This window comes from Coregonus lavaretus (assembly GCF_964263955.1).
Source record: "Coregonus lavaretus genome assembly, chromosome: 30".
Lineage (NCBI taxonomy): Eukaryota > Metazoa > Chordata > Actinopteri > Salmoniformes > Salmonidae > Coregonus > Coregonus lavaretus.
In genome coordinates, this window is record NC_140017.1 from 12,469,249 (window position 1) to 12,493,262 (window position 24,014).

Sequence of the window (24,014 nt, forward strand, 5' to 3'; positions counted from 1 at the left end):
TTGACCCCTCTGCAAAACATGACTTAGTACTTGGTGGCAAAACCCTTGTTGGCAATCACACAGGTCAGAAGTTTCTTGTAGTTGGCCACCAGGTTTGCACACATCTCAGGAGGGATTTTGTCCCACTCCACTTTGCAGATCTTTACCAAGTCATTAAGGTTTCGAGGCTGACGTTTGGCAACTCAAACTTTCAGCTCCCTCCACAGATTTTCTATGGGATTAAGGTCTGGAGACTGGCGAGGCCACTCCAGGATCTTAATGTGCTTCTTCTTGAGCCACTCCTTTGTTGCCTTGGCCGTGTGTTTTGGGTCATTGTCATGCTGGAATACCCATCCACGACCCATTTTCAATGCCCTGGCATTGGGAGGTTCTCACCCACGATTTGACGGTACATGGCCCCGTCCATCATCCCTTTGATGCGGTGAAGTTGTCCTGTCCCCTTAGCAGAAAAACACCCCCAAAGCATAATGTTTCCACCTCCATGTTTGACGGTGGGGATGGTGTTCTTGGGGTCATAGGCAGCATTCCTCCTCCTCCAAACACGGCGAGTTGAGTTGATGGCAAAGAGATCGATTTTGGTCTCATCTGACCACAACACTTTCACCCAGTTCTCCTCTGAATCATTCAGATGTTCATTGGCAAACTTCAGACGGGCCTGTATATGTGCTTTCTTGAGCAGGGGGACCTTGCGGGCGCTGCAGGATTTCAGTCCCTCATGGCGTAGTGTGTTACCAATTGTTTTCTTGGTGACTATGGTCCCAGCTGCCTTGAGATCATTGACAAGATCCTCCTGTGTAGTTCTGGGCTGATTCCTCACCGTTCTCATGATCATTGCAACTCCACGAGGTGAGATCTTGCATGGAGCCCCAGGCTGAGGGAGATTGACAGTTATTTTGTGTTTCTTCCATTTGCGAATAACCACACCAACTGTTGTCACCTTCTCACCAAGCTGCTTGGCGATGGTCTTGTAGCCCATTCCAGCCTTGTGTAGGTCTACAATCTTGTCCCTGACATCCTTGGAGAGCTCTTTGGTCTTGGCCATGGTGGAGAGTTTGGAATCTGATTGATTGATTGCTTCTGTGGACAGGTGTTTTATACAGGTAACACGCTGAGATTAGGAGCACTCCCTTTAAGAGTGTGCTCCTAATCTCAGCTCGTTACCTGTATAAAAGAAAACTGGGAGCCAGAAGTCTTTCTGATTGAGAGGGGGTCAAATACTTATTTCCCTCATTAAAATGCAAATCAATTTATAACATTTTTGACATGCGTTTTTCTGTTTTTTTTTGTTGTTATTCTGTCTCTCACTGTTCAAATCATAAATTTAAATTATAGATTGATCAATTCTTTGTCAGTGGGCAAACGTACAAAATCAGCAGGGGATCAAATACTTTTTTCCCTCACTGTATAGCCTCGCTATATCAGTGGTTCATCATTTGGGAAAGTTTTTAAGTCTTTACTTGTTAGTTCCTCTTTCAAAAAGGGTAAGTTGCTTTTTAGTAATCATTCTACGTTGATGTTCTGACTTTTTTTTTACACTAATTTCACACTTTTTGACACAATGTCACTGATGCCTTTTATTGTAATAATCATGTAATTACACCTGTTATAAGTTATCTTGCAATCTTAGTGGCAACATAGGTTATTATGGAATCTTGCAAACTCTGGATTAAAGTCTGTATATATATATATATTTTTTTTATATATATATATATATTTTTTCTATTTATGTTGACTTAATAATTACAATTCAATAACATACAATTTAATAACATACAATAACATTTATAGTTGACAAGTTTGTTTTATAGCCTAAGCTACAATGTCACACTAATATTATCATGCCATAAGATTCTTTTTAGGCCTACATCAGGTTTTGAAGTCATAATAATTGAATGTATTAATGATATTTCCTGTTTTTAGTCATGGCTGAAATGACAATTGCTACTACAGTGAGGGAAAAAAGTATTTGATCCCCTGCTGATTTTGTACGTTTGCCCACTGACAAAGGCATGATCAGTCTACAATTTTAATGGTAGGTTTATTTGAACAGTGAGAGACAGAATAACAACAAAAAAATCCAGAAAAACGCATGTCAAAAATGTTATAAATTGATTTGCATTTTAATGAGGGAAATAAGTATTTGACCCCTCTACAAAACATGTTGGCAATCACAGAGGTCAGACGTTTCTTGTCGTTGGCCACCAGGTTTGCACACATCTCAGGAGGGATTTTGTCCTACTCCTCTTTGCAGATCTTCTCCAAGTCATTAAGGTTTCGAGCCTGATGTTTGGCAACTCGTACCTTCAGCTCCATCCACAGATTTTCTATGGGATTAAGGTCTGGAGACTGGCTAGGCCACTCCAGGACCTTAATGTGCTTCTTCTTGAGCCACTCCTTTGTTGCATTGGCCGTGTGTTTTGGGTCATTGTCATGCTGGAATACCCATCCATGACCCATTTTCAATGCCCTGGCTGAGGGAAGGAGGTTCTCACCCAATATTTGACGGTACATGGCCCCGTCCATCGTCCCTTTGATGCTGTGAAGTTGTCCCCTTAGCAGAAAAACACCCCTAAAGCATTATGTTTCCACCTCCATGTTTGACGGTGGAGATGGTGTTCTTGGGGTCATAGGCAGCATTCCTCCTCCTCCAAACACGGCGAGTTGAGTTGATGCCAAAGAGCTCGATTTTGGTCTCATCTGACCACAACACTTTAACCCAGTTCTCCTCTGAATCATTCAGATGTTCATTGGCAAACTTCAGATGGGCCTGTATATGTGCTTTCTTGAGCAGGGGAACCTTGCGGGCGCTGCAGGATTTCAGTCCTTCACGGCAGAGTGTGTTACCAATTGTTTTCTTGGTGACTATGGTACCAGCTGCCTTGAGATCATTGACAAGATCCTCCCATGTAGTTCTGGGCTGATTCCTCACCGTTCTCATGATCATTGCAACTCCACGAGGTGAGATCTTGCATGGAGCCCCAGGCCGAGGGAGATTGACAGTTCTTTTGTGTTTCTCTCATTTGCGAATAATCGCACCAACTGTTGTCACCTTCTCACCAAGCTGCTTGGCGATGGTCTTGTAGCCCATTCCAGCCTTGTGTAGGTCTACAATCTTGTCCCTGACATCCTTGGAGAGCTCTTTGGTCTTGGCCACGGTGGAGAGTTTGGAATCTGATTGATTGATTGCTTCTGTGGACAGGTGTCTTTTATACAGGTAAAAAGCTGAGATTAGGAGCACTCCCTTTAAGAGTGTGCTCCTAATCTCAGCTCGTTACCTGTATAAAAGACTCCTGGGAGCCAGAAATCTTTCTGATTGAGAGGGGGTCAAATACTTATTTCCCTCATTAAAATGCAAATCAATTTATAACATTTTTGACATGCATTTTTCAGGATTTTTGTTGTTGTTATTCTGTCTCTCACTGTTCAAATAAACCTACCATTAAAATTATAGACTGATCGTTTCTTTGTCAGTGGGCAAACGTACAAAATCAGCAGGGGATCAAATACTTTTTTCCCTCACCTGTATTGTTCCATTTTATGCTGAAAACAATGCCTCAATTTACAGAAAGGAAAGAGGAAGATCTTTACCCACGTATTAAAACCACTTCCATATTCAAACCACTTCGCTTGCAAGTCTTGTATGTTGTTGAATAAGCGGACAATAGACAAATATCGTCTGTTAAACCAGTCACCGCAAGAGTGAGTCTCCCCACAATGGCAGTGGGGCGATGCAGTATAGCACTACAGGAGCGTCGTGTGCAACTAGTGGAGAGCTGCAGCCAAAATGTCACCCACCTCCAGGAGCTTCTTTACCAGGTAGGGGCTCTTACTGAGGAGGACCTCAGCCTGGTGAGAGGGGGAGGTCGCCTGGGGGAGAGGGACTGTATGAGGACTCTGCTGGATGTGCTACATGGGCGTGGAGAGGAAGCCTGTCGAGCCTTCTTTCATGTACTACAGTCACAGAGAGCCAACACGGAGTCTGAGTCTATGCTGGCAGCTATCCCACCTGAGGGCTCTGGACCCAGCAGCAGTGGCTCTAGTCCAACCAACATGCAGGAGCACTTGAGGAAACACAAGAACATATTAGGCAGGCAGCACAGTCCCATTGATTACCTTAGTATCAGGACTAGTAGATGTAGTAGCTCAGAGAGTGTTGATGAGCCTGGTTCCTTTACAGATATCATGTGGTCCAGGTGCGTGGGCTACACTGTTCCCTTGCAGTACCACCAGCACGAGGCAGCCATGGTGGGTGACGCCTTCCGGAGCCAGGACCAGGTCTGTACCTTTCAAGATGTCTGCCAGAGTCTGCTGTCTGTTCCAGGAGACGACATGACTCTGCTCTCGGGGGTGGCCGGTAGTGGGAAGACCACCGTGGTGAGACGGCTGGTTCATGAGTGGGCCAGGGACTCTGACTCCCAGAAGATAGTCCTGTCCCTATCCTTCAGAGAGCTCAATCTGCTCAGTGAGCCTCAGAGCCTGCAGGAGCTTCTCCTGGTGTACTACAGCCACCTCAAACCTGTTCTGGCCCGGATCGTTGACTCCCAACCTGGACGGATCCTGCTCATCTTGGACGGGCTCGATGAGTTCCGCTTCCCCCTGGACTTTGAGCGGAGCCCCAAGTGCTCAGACCCGGAGCGGAGGCTGGGCATGGGGGAGATGGTGGTGAACCTGATTAAGGGTCACCTCCTCCCCGGTATCTCCATCCTGGTCACATCACGGCCCCACTCCGTCTCCAAGGTCCCTCCCCTGCTGGTGACCCAGCTCTACAGCATCCTGGGCTTCTCCACAGACCAGCAGAGGCACTACTTTGAGCAGAGCTGCAGCTCTCCCCTGGTGGCCTCTGACGTGTGGGGCTATGTTTCTTCCTACCAGCCCCTCCAGCTCATGTGCCGTATACCGGCCTTCTGCTGGATTGTCTCCACTGCCCTGCGTGATGGAACCCCCTGCTGCCTTAGACAAGTCACCACCACCACTCTGCCCAGTACAGCTAGGACAAGGCCAGCAGGCTCCAGTGATACCACCACCAACAACAACAGGGCTGAAGAAGCCACTCCAACCCCTTCCACCTTCTCCTCCACTGTTCCCAGGGTGATGTTAATGAGCGGCCATGTCAAGCCCATCACCATCACAGAGATCTACTGCTGCTTCCTCAAGTCCATCCTGGTGTTCCACGGAGAGGGCCGCAGTCAGGAAGGCTGCAGCCCGCAGCGTCTCCAGGAGGCTCCGCAGGTCCTACAGGAGATGCGGCCCACGCTGAGAAACCTGGGAGCCCTGGCCTTCAAGGGCTTTCTAGAGCGACGCTTCCTCTTCAACCAGGCTGATCTGAGCTCTTTCTCCCTGGACTGCAGCGGCCTGTCCAAGGCCTTCCTGGTGGAGATCCTCAGAGAGGACCGGGCCTCGCTCAGCTACCAGAGGAGCTTCCACTTCATCCACACTAGTGTACAGGAGTTCCTGGCTGCTCTGTACTACATCCTGCAGGCCCTCTCCGGCTCAGACCCATTCTCAGGGCTCAAGTCAGCCGGTGGTGTAGCCCTGTTTTCAGTCGCCCTGCACAAAGTGTTAACCTCCACTGCTAATAAGCTGCTGAGGCCCAGACGACTCCTGCGCAGATACGTCAAGAAGGCTTTCTCCTGGGGTGGACACCATCAGTCTGGTCACATGGACCTCTTTTGCAGGTCAAATAATATGTACATACAAATACATATACAAATACATAGATAAAAGTAGTATTGTGTTTTGTCATTCACTTCATCCCATTTAACGTTCAGAAAATGTCTCTTTGTTAACTTGTTTCTCTCTCCATTAATTGTACATTATTTCGCATTTCTCTCCTTGGGTAGATTTGTATCTGGCCTATTGGTACCTCAAACCCGTGTAATCCTGGATGGACTATTCCGAGGCAGATCACAAATACTCCCATCTCTCTCCTCCTCCTCTCTGTCCCTGCCCTCTCCTCCTCCTCCTCCTCCTCCTCCCACCCCTCCCTTTCTCCTGAGCCTGCTCCACTCCCAGCTCCAATGTGGCAGACTGAGTCCAGAGAGGCAGGTCAACGTGTTCCACTGCCTGTACGAGGCCCAGGACCCAGGCCTGGCCCAGCGTCTACAAGGCTGGCTGCAGGTCCTGGCCCAGCAACAGGTCCCAGACCAGTCTGGCCCAGCCAAGAGGGACTGGAGCGAACTGGCCTTCCTGCTGCAGCTGATCCCAGACCTGCAGGATCTAAATCTGGAGGCCCAGGGGCTGGACGCGGAGGGCCTGCGTAGACTGCTGCATGTACTCCCTCTCTTCAACACCCTCAGGTGGGCTAAGTCATGTGTAACACCTTAAATCAGGATTGATCCAAACACAAAAATGAAGTTATCTATATTTTTCTCCAAACTGTATTTGTTTCATGATACATGAGAATGAAAACCCTGTGTATTTATCTCCTGTATTTTTTCCTCATAAAGGCTAGGTCAGAATCCACTGGGTCCTGAGGGGGCAGTTGTGTTAGCCTGTGCTGTGCAGAGCCCAGACTGCCGTGTTGAGAGACTGTGGTGAGTACAGTATAAGGGCTAATTGAAGCAGAGAGAATAATTGGATAGGATAACTGACATCACCACCTTGGAGGGACTACATGGACTTTTAAAAAAAACACTAATTTTCCTTTTCTGTTGCAAAGCAGTTTAAAACGTTTTCCATGGCATGCCCTAATGAACATGACCCTGTGTAATTGTTCTGGTTCCAGGGTGGTAGGGACAGGACTGGGTTGCGAGGGACTCAAGGTGCTTACAGAAGGACTGAAAGACAACCACACAGTGGTCGACCTCAGGTAACACAGGATATTAATGCTCTGATAGGCTACAGCTAGTCAATAAAATTCATTATAAAGCAGTCTCTCACCAATCATTGTCTGCCATCATTCCATGGTTTAAGGATGGCCATCAATCACATTGGCGACGTGGGAGCGGGCTGTCTGGCGGATCTACTGCAGACCAATCATACACTTAAAGATATCAGGTGAAGATGAGAAACCACTGCTATCAAAGATATCATCCTTTGTGGTTAAAAACAGCCTAGTCACACATCTGTGGTCAAGTTCTCTCATATTCTTATGTTAGTTCACACTAGGTAATTACAAGAATAAGGCCTGGATTCAAACAAACACAGATGTGCACTATTGCTGTACCTAGGTTGTTGATCTGTCTTGGATTGATCCTCGAACATAGGCTTTTGGTCAGGTAAATCAATATTAGCAACAGACATGTTTTTGTGTTTGTCACGGTTTCTGCCGAGGCTGCTTCTCCTCCTTGTTCGGGCAGGCTTCGGCGGTCGTCGTCTCCGGAGTACTAGCTGCCACCGTTCTATGTTTCGATGTTCGTTTGGTTTAGTCTGTTTGTACACCTGTTCTTTGTTAGTGTTGATTATGTGCCCTATAAGTTATCTTAGGTTTTGTCATGTGTTGTGTGTAATTTTTACGTGTCAGCTATGCGTCAGTTTGTTCTCTCTCGTTCTGTTTGTTTTGAGAGAGTGTCCGCACTGTGTGCGCAGTTTGAGTTACGCACTGTTCCCTGTGTGCGTAATTGTTTCGCTTGCCCTCCGGCTGGGATTTTGCCGTGAGTCTTTTGTATTATTTTGATCCTCACTAAAGACTGTTGAAGAGCCTCTGTTGTCCTGCGCTTGATTTCTGCACCACATCTACGCTCAGCCCTTGACAGTGTTCCTCAGGCTCCGTGACAACCAGATTACTGATAAGGGAGCAGAACTCCTCATTGACTGAGAATACCACTCTGGAACATCTCTGGTGAGCAGTGACACACTCTCGGTTTACCATGTACACTACCGTTCAAAAGTTTGGGGTCACTTAGAAATGTCCTTGTTTTCAAAAGAAAAGCAATTTTTTTGTCCATTAAAATAACATCAAATTGAGCAGAAATACAGTGTAGACATTGTTAATGTTGTAAATGGCTATTGTAGCTGGAAACGGCAGATTTTTTATGGAATATCTACATAGGCGTACAGAGGCCCATTATAGCAACCATCAGTCCTGTGTTCCAATGGCACGTTGTGTTTGCTAATCCAAGTTTATCATTTTAAAAGGCTAATTGATAATTAGAAAACCCTTTTGCAATTATGTTAGCACAGCTGAAAACTGGTGTGCTGATTAAAGAAGCAACAAAACTGGCCTTCTTGAGACTAGTTGAGTATCTGGATCATCAGCAATTGTGGGTTCAATTACAGGCTCAAAATGGCCAGAAACAAATAACTTTCTTCTTAAACTCGTCAGTCTATTCTTGTTCTGAGAAATGAAGGCTATTCCATGCGAGAAATTGTCAAGAAACTGAAGATCTCGTACAACGCTGTGTACTACTCCCTTCTCAGAACAGCGTAAACTGGCTCTAACCAGAATAGAAAGAGAAGTGGCGCAGTGCTCTAAGGCACTGCATCGCAGTGCTAGCTGTGCCACTAGAGATCCTGGTTCGAATCCAGGCTCTGTCGTAGCCGGGCCGCGACCGGGAGACCCATGGGGCGGCGCACAATTGGCCCAGCGTCGTCCAGGGTAGGGGAGGGAATGGCTGGCAGGGATGTAGCTCAGTTGGTAGAGCATGGCGTTTGCAACGGCAGGGTTGTGGGTTCGATTCCCACGGGGGACCAAAAAATATATAATGTATGCACTCACTAACTGTAAGTCGCTCTGGATAAGAGCGTCTGCTAAATGACGTAAATGTAAAAATGTAAATGAGTGGGAGTCCCCGGTGCACAACTGAGCAAGAGGACAAATACATTAGTGTCTAGTTTGAGAAACAGACGCCTCACAGGTCCTCAACTGGCAGCTTCATTAAATAGTACCCGCAAAACAGCCGTCTCAACGTCAACAGTGAAAAGGCGACTCCGGGATGCTGACCTTCTAGGCAGAGTTACAAAGAAAAAGCCATATCTCTGACTGCCCATCTTAATCTTTCCTTTTTCAACTCTGCCTAGAAGGTCAGCATCCCAGAGTTGCCTTTTCACTGTTGACGTTGAGACTGGTGTTTTCGAAAACAAGGACAATTCTAAGTGACCCCAAACTTTTGAACGGTAGTGTATATGCTCTAATTAATACATTTCTTATAAAACATTGAGGAATTTGAATTCCAATCTGCAGGTATGGGTCTGCAACCTTAACATCTTTACATTAGTTTACTTAGCATTGATACTGTTCTCTGCTCAATTTCCTACTATTTGAACAAGATAATATTTTACATATGTTGACATTTCATTGTGACTGTCTCTTTTCTCAGGATGTTTGACAACAAGTTATCAAAGGAGGGAGTCAGGAAGCTGAAGGAGTTCGCCAGGAGCATGTCTCATCTGGACATCAAAGTGTGCATCTGATTTCATCTGCCTTTCCTATTGCTGATGATAGACTCCAAGTACTTCATCATTGGTGGATGGTGTGGTTGTTTATTTGTAAATAAGAATTTGGTCTTAATTGACTTGCCTAGTTAAACAAAGGTTAAATAAAAAATACAAAAATACATATGGTACTTTTGCACATATACATGGTATGAAAGATGTTATTAGTATTTAATTATTACTAACTGAGTTTACATTTGGATGTCAGGTTGTAATAAGTCAATGAATGTAGCCATAGGTCAATGAAATCGTCTGCAATAGGTCTACACGTTTTTCCAATAGTTTGCATTCTTATGTTGTGTCAGAAACGCCTCGAAGTAAAGAAGCGCGTAACGTTTAAACAGCACTTCCATGTATGGCCAGCAGAGAGCAATAGACCTGCATACGCATTACCTGTTGGAACTCTAGGGTCATAGTCTACTATGTGGAAATTAGATGATCATGTTCCCTCTCTAACAAAGTTGGGCATTAATGGTTTAACAATAATTTGTTGGTAGCCAACTAATATATATGAATATTGAAATGTATTAAGTTGAGGGTGACAAAACGAAGTTGACAGTATTTATTTATTCTACCACAAGATGTCAGCATCAATTTAAACTTTTGATAATAATATGCCATTTAGCAGACGCTTTTATCCAAAGCGATTTACAGTCATGTGTGCATACATTTTTACGTATGGGTGGTCCCGGTGATCGAACCCACTACCCTGGCGTTACATGCGCCATGCTCTACCAATTGAGCTACAGAGGACCTTTCTACAGTGTCTTTGTTTGGCTCCTTCCTAGTCTGGTCCATGGGGACATGCCATTATCCTTAGTTTCAATTTCCATAGAAAAACGAAAATATGTCAAGTTACCTGAATAATAAGGTCATTTTTTCTGATGCCCACTCTTTGATTTGATTTAATGAGGGACAGTGCTACTATTACTACACATCTAATTCTATATTTTCTCACCTGTGAAGGTAGAAACTCATATTCCCTTTGTTATGCACTTTGGAAAAAGTTTGTCTGTTTGCCCATTTACCTCAACCATAAACAAGTTTGCTATTTTTGTTTTATCTATAAATAGACTAGGCAATGTGCAAATCTCGAAATGTAATTGAAAATAAAACAATGCCTGCAACGGTCCTTTTTTAAGTTAATCTTTGCCATAACTCCCTCCTGTCTTTTGTGTCAAAACATTAGCTGGCTGTTTTCACCAATTAATTATTTATTTAATCATTTAAGCGCTCTCTGATTGGTTTGAGCGTGTCTCTAGCTCAGGACCTGGCCAATGGAGATGCAGGCTTGTTTGTGCAGCTTTGGTGCGAAAATAAAAGCAGGAATCTCCGTTGAAAAGAGAAATGTGGATGCAAAGAAACAAAAGATTGAGTCAAGTCTACAGTATAGCTGTAATTTGTTGTTTTGAGAATAACAACTATAGATTTTAAGACAAAGACAGAGTCCAGTCAGTGGAGAGCCAGGCGACCTTGTTCGTGGTTCCAGACACTCAGGTATGGTACCGCACTTTAGGGATGCTCTACTGTTATTCTAAGGGGAGAAATCTATAAATTCTCTACTTTGCTTTTATTTAAAATTGGTCACTGAAAAAAAGACAAGCTATGTTACACTGAGTGTGAGAAATGCAACATTGTTTATAGTCTGTCATATCTTCGTAGCCGACCCTGAAATGATTATCCGAGACAAAACATGCAACAATGTTTCAATGGAAACTTATCTGAAAATGACTGTGTATAGGCCTATCAAGGAAAGTATGAGTGAATTATACTTTGAATTTGATGTGGTTACATTAGGCGTTTATTGTTGATTGCAGTGCTAGTAGTTTCCCCTATAGCAACTTTACTGTTACATGATGTGTAGTCCACGTGACTTAAGAGGGGGTGATCATCCCAATTATGTTTTTGTTTATGGTGTTTTGCTTGAGGAGCCTATACACCGTTTGCAACGCTGTCGTTGGCATCACGAAATGTTACAATTATTTTAGGGAAATAACAGCATGCAGTTGACTTATATGTATTTAAATGTCGACGTCATGTTATCATGATTTTATTTTGCTTTTCTACAGATTGAGTTTAAGTGTTTAGAGTTTATATTTTTAATGTCCAAAGGGGGAATTTGCTTTGCAACGAAATACAGCCATATTAGATAATACTGTCCTTACTTGTGTGTCCATTTATTCATTTTTTTAGTAATAACATTAACATTGAGGGGAAATGTGCTGCATGATAATAGTGAAACCATCAAATGTCGTTGAGATTTGTGAAACTGCATGGAAGCTGTTGGCTAATTGAAGCTTTGTTTCGAACGGTGAGACTGTTGCTATGCACGGCGTGCTGTGTTTTCGATACTGAACAGCTGAACTTCATGCGAAAGAGATGGGGTGGGGGTGCAGGAGGAGGAGGCGCATTGAGAGGGCAGATGATTTCAGTCCAGTTCAGACCAGTTTACAGAGCTGCTCATTTCCCGCACCATACTTATTGTTTAAGAACCTCATAAGGACAAGGCGAATCATAATATAGGCTTAATACCCATTGTCCAAAGTACTGAGGACCTGACCTTCACACCTATCAATAAAATAACTAACATATATAGGCTAATATGTAGTGAAAATAAAATTACAGTGAAATCACGAGAAAAATAATACCACCTCATAGACTAAAATAATATGCAATGCATATCTAATAGTTAATTGGCCAGTGTGGGTTTGTGTTAATTAATACATTGTATGTTGTAAGTTTTAGGCTACATTCCGTGATACATAGGCTTAGTAGAGGCAAATTATAATTATCATTATATATTTGTTACATTATTAGCCCATAGGCAGTTATTGATGTCTGGTGAAGATGGCGACGGGAACAAAAAGGATGATGATCTCGCGCCGCACTAGTTCGAACCGGCTGGAACTTGGCCTCACGTGGAGTCATTCTTGGTAGCTTTATTAATATGCAGCCAATGGTAGAGGTCCAGAAAACTATCTGCCAACCAGAGGGAGCTAGGGCGGTGTTTTGGTACATGAGAAGGAGGGGTTTTGTGGTCCAGGCACGCTCCTGGAAGAGCTCAGCTGTTTTGTAATAGTGAAAAAGTATTATCCTACAAGGACAAAGACAAGGAAACCCAGTGACTTAAAAGGCTGATAGCTTCATCTTCTACTGTACACATACCATAATTAGCATAATGATTGTTATTTGAAATGGAAATTCATGTTTCATCCTTGTGTAGGTATATCCCCCTTATGTATTGGCTACCTCTGATGTATCCCTCACCAACTCATATACAGTTTAGTGTAGTATTTATATGTCACATTTAAATGTCAAACAACTACCAAATATGTATCTTCACACTCTTAGCCCCTTAACATGTATCAACCTTATCTTCCAGGCCACCAGCCCTCCTTCGTTCTACGAGCACCGTTGTGCCCCTCTTCTACCTGTGAAGATAATAATAAAGATGGCACCCTCCCTGGCCACAGCCTTCTCCAGGCGCTGGTGGATGGCTGTGACTGCGGTCATAGAGAACCTGCTGTTCTCTGCTGTGCTGCTGGGCTGGGGCTCCCTGCTCATCATGCTCAAGTCTGAAGGCTTCTACTCCTACCTCTGCAGAGAACCTGGTAAAGCTGTGTAGCATGATGCACTACAATACCCATAATGCTCTGTGTTACAGATCCTGTTTTGTCAAAATAGGGGGTTGGGAAATGAAGACAATGGGTTGGATTTATACAGTATAACACTATTCCAGGTGCTGAAATATATTTTACGTTGTAGACAATTTTTATTACAATGAATAGGAAACCCTAAAAAGGGAATACCATTATTATATGTGTTATACCTGTGTTATTACACAAGTATTGTAGGTATGCGAATGATGGAAAGTTTTTGTTGCTTCAGTTTATGCTTGGTTTATGTTGCTAAATGTCACAATGAAACAAGCATTTTTAGCAACATAAACCAAGCATAAACTGAAGCAACAAAAACCTTCCATCATTCTCATACCTACAATACTTGTGTAATAACACAGGTATAACACATATAATAATTTGTTTTTATAGCATTTTTTTCTATATCTAGTATTGCTGTCTCACTCAGCAAGTGAGACACGTGAAGGGGTATCTCTTGGGCTTTGAAGGTCTGACAAAGATTGAGTGTGTTTTAAACAATCCTACTTATTATGCTTATTTAATTCAGCAATCAAAGGTGTTTCTATTTCACTACTGTGAGACAAAGAGGACTTTATGTGTCTGTGTAGTTTTAATTCAATCACGTTTGTTGGAATGGTCCAACGCTTCAATAGTGTTCTTTAGAACAATACCGTAAGTTATTTCATTGGATGTTAAAATAGAATGGTGTGACAGAATGTTCAGATCAACTGGATATTCTGTGGGCGAGGATGAAATGAAGGGGTGGGGGTTTCTAATCCAATCACATTGAGCAGAGGAATTGAATGAGTTTCCCCTTACGTTTGACATGATCAGTTCCTCCTGAGGGTCTTTGTCTGCTTAAATGCAAACGAAACCAGGGCCATATTAGGAGTGGAGTGGGAGTGCTGATATAGGATCAGTTTCTCCTTTTCGATCATGAATAAGATTACATAGACAGTGGGGACCTGATCCTAGATCAGCACTTCTACTCTGAAACGCTTTATGAATACAGGCCCAGAACAACTGCTGCAGATAATGACCTAATTGGGGTTTTTGTACAGATTTATTGATGATGTTGCCATAAAGGAGAGTCTTTAAAAGAAATTCACCTATACAGCCTGGCTAGTCTTGAAAGTTTGCGAGAGGGATTTATTAGATCATTGGCCAAGACACTTGCTTTGTTTCCAGCCCCGCCGAAGTTGAGCTTTGAGAAAAAATAACACATCAATAGCAGTCAGCCTGTTTAACAAGCCTCTAATGCGGCTATGATTCAGAGCTCTCTCTCTATCATGGGGATTTGATGATTCCACTAAATCATCCACATCACAGAGATGATGGATGAAACCAGGGGGTGGTGGGCATGGGATCTGGGATGAAAGCACCAGGTACATTTCTGTGTGCTCATAAGGGCGTCTTTTGTTTTATTGGTTTATTTGCATCCAAATGCTACAGCGAACCAGTGACTTGGATCCCCCCCCCCCCCCCCCCCCCTCTCTCTCTCTCTCTCTCTTTCTCTCTCTCTCCCTTTCTCTCTCTTTTTCTCTATCTCGCTCTTTCGTTCGCTCTCTCTGTTCCCATAGTCTATGAATCATCTGTCCTCCTTTCATCTTTCAAACACACAGACACTTAGGGAGGCAGTGGGCATTAGAGAGAGGGAGGGAGAGAGAGAGGGAGAGAGAGAGAAAGATAAATATGTGTCTTCACTGAGACCTTGAGATGATAGGACAAATAAAGCACATCATCATTATGTAGGTCGTAACGTAATATCTTCAGAACATGGCCTGTGATGGACTAGATCATATAATAATATTGATAGAGCATGGCTTGTGATTGACTCAAGAGTCCTCTGATCATCTGCCACAGTGATTTCTATTTGCCAGGCAGCATTTAACATGTCAATAGGCCTTTTCATTTATGCAGATCAGGTCAGTCTCGACACTCTTTCATCCTTGCCTTCTCTTATGTTTCAAAAGATGAATGCATTCAAAGGGCATCTGTCAAACAGATTGCTGAGAGTCCTTTATGTGTTTGGTGTCATGGTGACCTTTGTCCCCATATCGTTGTTTCGATTTAAAGGATCTGAGATTGGACTGTGTGACACTGTGGGCCACTTCTGTTTTGGTTCCTCACCTATCTGCTAATGGAAAAGTTTGTGGTTAGGCTGACATTGTGAAGTGTGAGGCTCACATTCCTCCCACATGGAACATCGTTGACTCCCAGTCCCTTCACCTCTCTCTCTCCGGCAGCTCTTGTGTTTCATTACATAAACTAGACTGTCATCATTCCCACATTACATTTATCTTGGTAGAGTCTGTTAGTTTAACACTGTAAGGTGTGTACTGTTGACGCAGTTTGATTTACACTCAGTTTAGCTAAGGCATGTTTCACTGACAACATGGACAGAACATATTGTACAGGAAATATCAAGCCTCTTGTTTTTATTGTTAGTATGAAGCATCCAGTGCCAGTACTATTACAACTACCAACAAATAGAATATAATAACTTTTTTTTTCTGTAATGGAACTTGGAAAAGCACGTTTCATAACTCTTTTATCATCATGTATGGTGTCCCTGTCTTAGACCCCCTTCCCCCTCCCCCTCCTTTGGTTTAAGGTCAAGTATATGGCAGGGGCACATAGTTGGAATGTCTGTGTCAGTATGGGCCCTATGAGCCCTGGGGCATCTCATGTCGCTAGCTACTAGCAGGGAACATGAGAGGCCCTAGGGCCAGTGTGGAATGAGTGGAAGTGTGGAATGAGTGTTGTTTCAGCAGAGACTTGAGAGAGCAGTGCGGACTCCCCGCTCACCCCTCACCTCACCCACCCTGTGACCCCAACGTCCTCCCTGACAGAACTCAGCCTTACCGGCTTCCTTAAACTAGTCTGGTCACAGATCTGTTTGTGCTGTCTTGACAACTTTTGTTTGGCTTGACCATAGGAGTTGCCAAGACAGCACAAACAGACCTTGAGCAAGGTACTTAACCCTAATTTGCTCCAGGGGCTACTATGGCTGACCCTGTAAAAATCACATTTCACTGCACCTATCCGGTGTATGTGACAATAAAACATCATCTTTTATTTTTATTTTTTATCTGACACCAGGCTAGCTTCCTTCCAGCTCTTATCAGCTGACTATTTTAATCAGTGTTGCGTCAGTGTTATTAGTGCTCAGTAACAGTGGGATGTTTGCGGTGTTAGGGAGGACAGGGAGGACATTATCTGGAGCTGATTAATATTCTGTCTGCTCACTGCTTTGAAATAGATAGTGCTTTAAGGGCTGATGATGATGGAAAATACTGTCAGTTGGTTATCTCTGGTGAGTCAATGCGAGGAAATGCAGACATTCTACGCCTATGGCAACCATTTTCTAGCAACAAAGCTAGTCCGCTGGATTCTATCAGTCATTTACATTTATCACTGATAAGTGATAGGGTCAGACGCATTGAGATTGATACAGCATCTATGGGCAGATAGATTGATTGATTAGTTGAAGATTGATTAGTTGATTATTACACAAAGCAATGTTTTTTTGGACATGAGGAAGAAACACATCCATTTCCCATTGATGGATGATCAGGTTAAAGATGACAAATATCACATTATGTTCTTATTATGTTGGTCATGTAATAATCTTGTTAGCGCATGGTCTTAGAGTCTGAATGTTCTTATTCTGACTCTAAATTACAAGGAAGAAAGCTGCAGGCACATACCTGAAAAGCAGGGCCCTAGCTAGATAAATGATTTTATTTGAATATTATAGGTTAGGTGAACTGTAGTATCATAGCAATAATGTCAGACTAATTTTTAGTTCATATGATTTCAATGGAACTGGATGTTCTGCGAGTCATTAGAATCACGCTGTAAAACCTCAGAACTGAGAAGTGAACAGTGTTTTGTTTGAAGGCGTTGTAAGGTCATTGTTGCGCTAACACAGTGTTTGTGCTCTGCAAGGCTCAGGGCGCTTCCCTTATTGACTCAGCAGCAGCAGCACAGCCTCACATTGTCTGGATTACTCAGCAGTAAGACCCCACAGCCAGGCAGGCCCAGCTGCCATTGGCCTTCTGCTAACCTATATGTTAACTACCATCTACCATGACCTTTAACCTACAGATTATATAATACAGTCATGTCTACTCCCAGACTCACTCTCAAGAAAACAACAACCTGCTTTTCAAGACTGCTTGAAAAACACCTTGTGTTACCAAAGGTTTTTGGAGAGAAACGTCACGTCACCTGAGAATAACACTGAAAAAAAAAAACAGTTTGTCTCGCAGCCTATCCTCCCCTAGGCCCTTACTCAATGCCTTACTAGCTCCCCTAGGATACTCAACTTTTTTTATGAGACTTGTCACTGTCAAGGCTGTCATCATACTCTTTAATTTTTTATATTTTGTGGGTGTTGGCTACAGTTATTTTTCTCTCCTCAACAACAACAGCAATCTGTCTCATAACCAAGGCACTGGTGTCCAGTCCTTATAACAAACAGTGTTATGAAGTATGAAATAAATAACTGATGATATGAGCGCTCTGTCTCTATCCTCTTGGGGATTCACTTTGGGAATGTTTGGGGGTGCTAAGGGGTTGGTTTGCCATGGAGCTGCCTTGATTTGGGGGTTCAGAGTAGACCCAGTTCCTTCCAGCTATTTCTGCAGCTTGTTGATCCCAGCAGTTTGGTTACAGTATCTTTCACTGAGCTTTTTCTGTTTACCTGGCCTGTCCATGGCTCACACTGTCTCAGGAAAGAGACACACAAGACACAAATGAAACACAAATATAGATGTACTGTTGAGATGGATGACTTTTCAAGATGTTTCCTCTGAAATCAATGGCCTCAAGTGAGGGAGGACGTTTCTTAGAACACTTGCGCAAGATATCTTGCAATCCAACCCCAAACAAACCTATATTGTATCTGCACTCTCAGAAGCTTTTCATTTTTCAGATGGTCCATGATGTACTGCCAACAGGCACATTCTATCTAATCAAACTAGAATGTAAAGTTTCGGAAGAAACTTTAGTGTGATTGTTTCATCTATGGGTCTTTTGATGAAATTAGCATGACTGTCATTTCCAATCCCGTCTTTTTGACATTTTAGTCATTTAGCAGACGCTCTTTTCCAGAGCGACTTACAATTAGTGAGTGCATACATTTTTCATACTGGCCCCCCGTCTTGATAGTCTGATCATGCTTAATTTCTCTACCAAAACATCAGGAATCCCTTTTGAATGTATGTTTTTATATCTTCTATGTATGATGCTAAATCTATTTCCCTCTGGGACCATAAAGTTGAATTTGAAGGTTCCATAAAGTTATTTTGTGCCTCCAGGTAACAGCACCAGTCAGAACCAGTCTGAGCCAATCCTGGTTGGGGATGAGAAGGGGATCACCCAGAGCCCCATGGTGGAGGAGGACTACCTCAAGATGAACGGCTGGCCCATCTGTAAGGACCAGGATGAGATGCTGAACTTGGCCTTCACTGTGGGCTCTTTCCTCCTCAGTGCCATCACCCTGCCCCTAGGCATTGTCATGGACAAGTATGGCCCCCGCAAGCTCCGGCTGCTCGGCAGGTAAGAGAACAGAGACAAGGTAGTAATGTACAGTTGTGGGCACTATAATTTAAGCTGAGGTGTTGGGGTGATAGTCTCTGTACCCGGGTTTGAGTCCCGGAAGTGGCTATACCCCAAATTCACTATATTGGTGTCAGAAGTGGGATGACAGAATAATTGCCGCAATGCACATGCAAACATGGCGCTCTAAAGTGTTATTGAGATTGTCACAAAAACCTATACCTCGGTACAGCGTTTAATAATTTTTAGTACCCACAACTTCCTGCTGCATATGTTTTTATGTTCTATATCTGACTTGGCTTGGGTGTGTCTTAGTATGAATAAACCTTCCTCATATTCAACCTGTTCTCTGTTATTTCAGTACCTGCTTTGCCTTCTCCTGTATCCTGATCGCTTATGGATCGAGCGACCCCAAGAGTATGTATATTTCTTTATTCTTTCTTTATTTACTCATGTTCTATTCTAGAATGTATGTCAGTTCCATCCCGTCTGCTTAACACATGTGTTTTCCCTGCACAGATCTGTCCATCCTCATATTCTTTGCTCTGGCACTGAACGGGTTCGGAGGCATGTGCATGACCTTTACTTCTCTCACGGTAAGTGGTGTTTTCTCCTGTACTGCAGGGAGAGGGTGGGGAGGGGAGAGAGGGGAGTGAGCAGAGAGAGGTGGGGATGGGGACAGTGGTGAGGAGGGGGGAGAGCGCTAAGATGCAGGGTGGAGTAGGGAGACAGGGGAGCAGAGAGAGCAGTGGGGAGAGAGAGGTGGAGAGCGGAGTGGAGAGGGGAGCGAAGAGAGAGGGGTGGGCGGGTGGGACATGTCATAAACCGGATGGAGAAATGGGGAAAGTGCTGCATCACAGGGAGGCCACGTGCAGAGGGAAAAGGAGAGGGATGGAGAGGTAAAGTAAAAAAGAAGGAGGGACAGACCCTGCGCTAGAAATCTATTATTCAACCGTGCTCTGGTCCAACTGAGAGCCAAAAAAAGACACCTCTTCATTACTTATTCATGATCCTGACGAGGGCCCTTTGATTGGGCGGCCCAGACTGCTAGACTAGATGTTCTGATTCATCTTGCCTTAGGTACGGCTGGGTTCCACTGACACAATGGTGTTTACAGATAACGTGATTTCATTGTTTCATTGTTTATCTGCATAGATACAGTTGGTATTACTTTGTTGTCACCCCCCCCCCCCCCCCCCCCCCCCCACCGCACTGTATGCTGAGCTGACAAACAGGAAGTATGAAGTCAGTCACACTTAGCGCTGCTGGGGTTCCTTCAACCCCTCCCTGGCAGTTTCCTGCTCCCTGGCCTCCCCACCACCCCCCACTGCAGGGGCTCAGAGGGGCTCTATCTGTCTGTCTGTCTGGCACACTCACACACTACCACGACACCCAGAAGCTGCCCAGCCGGTTTCTTCTGCCCCCCACTTCCACTTCCATACTGTCGTGTTGTTTTAATTTTCTCTGGTTTCATTCATTCCCCACGCAAGAATATCTCAGCCTGTCCTGCTATAGCCGTTTAGTTCCCTCACGTGTGTGTGCGCGTGTGTGTGTGTGTGTGTGTGTGTGTGTGTGCGTGCGTGTGTGTGTGTGTGCGTGCCAAGGAACTGGCCTTTGGTGTTGTTTCAGCTGTTCTGTTGCAGTAACCTCGCTCTTGTAATTCCTTGCTCTGACTAACAGTGTGTTTTACACTGCTGGTCTGGGTTCATGTTGTTTTGTACAGCCGGACCTTTTTCTTCGAAACTTTCTTCTTCTCCACTCTCCTCCCGGGCGTGGGGGTCAAAGGTTGTCACAGAGGATTGTTTTAGTTTTTTTTATTCAAATGTACCCTTTTTTCCCACAAAAGCCGAAATGGATACATTCAATCAGTCTGAACTCATTGAGTTTGTCCCCCACAGACAGTTGATATGATATTATGTTAAGGTTTATTCTGAGTTTCAAAGTCATCTGGATTGTAGATTTACACAAAAGGAAAGGTATGCAACACGATACCCCTACTCCATCACCTTTTCTTTCTTTCTATGTGTTCTCTTCTTCCTGGTTCTTCTAATTTGCTGAAAGGGGGTGGTTTGGAAGCTTGCCCCCTCCTTCCCTCCCTCTCACTCCTTCCCTCTCTCTATGATTGCACACTCAGCACTCTGTGTCCCAGGCAGTACAGCTGCAGTAAACAAGTGGAAGAGAACCCAAGGCGGTAGAGGAGAGCTCTCCTCTACACACCTCTGTTTTCTATCAGTAAACTGCCTAGTCTATCTCTGTCTACCCGCAGCCCTTCTCCAGTTACCAGCAGCAGGCTGTCAGTCTCTCTCCCTCCCTCCCTCCCTCCCTCCCTCCCTCCCTCCCTCCCTCCCTCCCTCCCTCCCTCCCTCCCTCCCTCTCTCTTCTCTTTAATAGCTTTGACCTCAATCTCTCCCTCAGTCAGCCATAGTAATAGTAATCACCACTGTGGATATCTCTCCTAACCTTCCTCTATCTATCTCTTTCTCAACCAGACCCCACTCCCCAGCCCCTCTCTCCGCACTCCTCCAACACATGCACACACACGCACATACATATAGACACAGAGCTCCTCCTCTTGTACATTGCGGCACTTGTTATGATTATTCTATTATCTCTGAGTCATGTTTTGCTGTTTTGCATGAAACACTAATCCTTTCTAGGACTTATTCATTGGTCCCAATCCCTCTCTGGGATCTGTGTCACTAGGTCCTTGGGGGGAATTAAGTTAAAAAGAAGATAAACCTAGATGATTATTTACCTCTTCCTGGGACTTGGAAAGAGAACGATGGAGAGGGATAGAGAGATGAATGTCAAAGGTGAAGTGAACTAATGATAGTCTTGTCCCAGATCTGTTTGTGCTAGTCCCAGATCTGTTTGTGCTAGTCCCAGATCTGTTTGTGCTAGTCCCAGATCTGTTTGTGCTAGTCCCAGATCTGTTTGTGCTAGTCCCAGATCTATTTGTGCTAGTCCCAGATCTGTTTGTGCTAGTCCCAGATCTGTTTGTGCTAGTCCCAGATCTGTTTGTGCTAGTCCCAGATCTGTTTGTGCTAGTCCCAGATCTGTTTGTGCTAGTCCCAGATCTGTATTATGTTGTTCTCTTGCCAGGAAAGTACAAACAGATCTGGGACCAGGCTAGACTAATGATAGTTCCTCTCTACTCAGACAGGGTCACCACCACGAACACCGACCCCCCTGCCTGTAAAATGTCCTGCCATCAGATGTTGACTCGCTAACTGGTGCTTGATGACACACTATTAGACTGTGGAGCCACTGATCTCAGGGTCATGTTGATTTCCTTATTAAAGGTCATGGATGGATCGTAGAGGCAGTCAACTGCTGCACATGCTGTTGTTGTTGTTGTTTTCACCGTGCACTAGCTTTAGGTTTAATGTCCAGTAGGGGCGGATAGGGATTCACATCAAGGCCAGCAATGCAAAAAACCAAGTGTTGATGACAGAGAGAGAGTGAGAGAAAGAGCGAGAGACAGAAAGAGGGAGAGAGATAGAGTGGTAGAGTGATGGCACAGAGATGGAGATATTCAGGCTGGTGTTGTCTGCGTGTGATCGTCAGGGACACAGCATGTTGACTCATTTTATGATGGAGGTCTGTCCTGTCAGGATTGGACCGGTTTGTACTTGTTCCCTTTGGCTGCTGAGAACCAGTCCAGTAAGCCCTGACGCTTTTACGCAACAGCAGCCCCTCTTCTCTCTTTCACTTCTCTGTTTCCCCCCTTCTGTCAATTTCCTCCTTGTCTGTTCTCTCCGGCCTTTGTGCCTTAGAGGCTTTTAGTTATTCCACTCTTCCACTCTCCTCTTTTCTCTCCCACTTTTTCCTCCCTCTGTCTCCATCTCCTGCGCTAGAGATAACGATCATTGCTGCCGTCACACAAAAGAATCAGATGAACCCAGATGCAATGGGTTGTTTTCTGGTTAGGGCTTGTTTTTCAAGTAGAACTGTAGTGCACGCATTTGAGACACTCATGCGCCTCTCCTGGTTAGCAACATGTTGATATGGAAAGTGTAGAATGTGTAGTATTGACTTAGATAAGAATAGGATAGGATTGCTTCCTTTATTGGCTTTAGAGGAACACTGCTTACCACAGGCATTCTTTACTGTATGCAAACATCACTCAGCATTTCAGATAGGAATTTTCTCAAGTGATAACTAATAGCACTTAGCCTAGTGAGTGTATGAAAGTGTATTGTAAACGTTTTGTTATCTGCTCAGGGCACAGACACAGCACTGACTGCAGTGTATAGATCCGGAGTTATCAGCCTGTATTGGTTAAAGACTCTGGGATTGCCCATCATGTTGTTGCTCCCCCACAACAACATAGCGACCTTGTTTAGCTTCCAGTACATCCTATAGAGTTAGATGCTACTCATAGTCCAACACTCTACAAACAGACTTTATCTCTTATCTCCATGACTGTTCAGATCCCAAAATGGAGCCATGTAGAGATTGGTAGGTGAATGCAGACAGTCCACCATTTGTATTGACCTAGCCTTTTCTGCCTGGCTCTAGCAGAGCTAACAAAGACGGTCTGTGTCCAAATGGCATCCTATTCCCTATATTGTGCACTACTTTTGACCAGGGCCCATAGGGACTTGGTCAAAAGTAGTACACTATGTAGGAAATAGAGTACCATTTGGGATGCAGACAGAGACAGAAACATGAAACAGGAACAGGTAATGTCTCATGTGAACTGATATTGGCCTAGAGAGAAAAGAGTTGGCCAATCATTAACCAGCCCTGGGTTGTTGTTTCTGCCTCTAGACACTGTATTTAGTCATGCCTGATGGAGCAGAATTCAGGAAGTGCTCCGAAATTAGAACAGTGTACGGTGGCCAGGTAGATTAGGAAGACAAACTTATGGCTGCACCGCTATCAGGGCCAGGTTCACTAGGCAAACATTGTTCAACGTTGCAGAGAGAAATGTCATTATTAGTGCTGACGTGATTCCTTATTCTACATCATAAACAGTATTTCTATCTGAATGTTCCACAATGTAGCGCCCCATTGGCTTTTTAACTAGGTGACACAGATCCTGTTTCCCAACCTGAACTTGCCTCTCCTCACAAGCTGTAAATCTACCTCCTTCAGTACAGTGACAGCTGGATACCCTTCTTATTGTGTTATAGTTATAAGACATAATTATGTGGTTTGATTTCTGCACGTGAACGAGATCGAGAAACTTGTTTGTGGCGGTTTGTTTTGGAACCACCACAGTAACTCTCAGTCAAACTGACTTCAGACCACTAAAACTAATGAGGCAACTACAGTAATTGCAGCATTTAGGATGTGAGCTGGTTTGGACCTACAGATGCTGTTGATGTTTTAGGCTCTACCTTCTGTTGACGATTCACAATTTTTCCCTTTCCCCCCATGTCCTTCATTTGATCAAAGGCAGGTGAACTCGTTCCATTACATCCAAACCTGGTA

General features: G+C 44.1%; 1 protein-coding gene and 1 pseudogene across 2 annotated transcripts in view; both read left to right on the forward strand.

Annotated features, from left to right (window-relative positions):
* The first annotated feature begins 3,608 nt into the window (after positions 1-3,608).
* Positions 3,609-9,351, forward strand: LOC311105530 (protein NLRC3-like; annotated as a pseudogene). Its single transcript has 7 exons — positions 3,609-5,675; positions 5,841-6,296; positions 6,447-6,533; positions 6,725-6,808; positions 6,913-6,996; positions 7,705-7,780; positions 9,258-9,351. The product of its transcript is annotated as a protein NLRC3-like (transcript).
* Positions 9,352-12,823: 3,472 nt separating this feature from the next.
* The window catches only part of LOC311105461 (large neutral amino acids transporter small subunit 4-like), a gene marked incomplete at its 5' end in the record, with an annotated part of 23,253 nt that continues 12,062 nt past the window's right edge, over positions 12,824-24,014 (forward strand). The window contains 4 exons of the mRNA XM_084147620.1: positions 12,824-12,983; positions 18,335-18,575; positions 18,937-18,992; positions 19,095-19,171. Coding sequence (XP_084003746.1) covers positions 12,824-12,983; positions 18,335-18,575; positions 18,937-18,992; positions 19,095-19,171 — 534 coding nt within the window. The remainder of the gene's footprint in view (positions 12,984-18,334; positions 18,576-18,936; positions 18,993-19,094; positions 19,172-24,014) is intronic.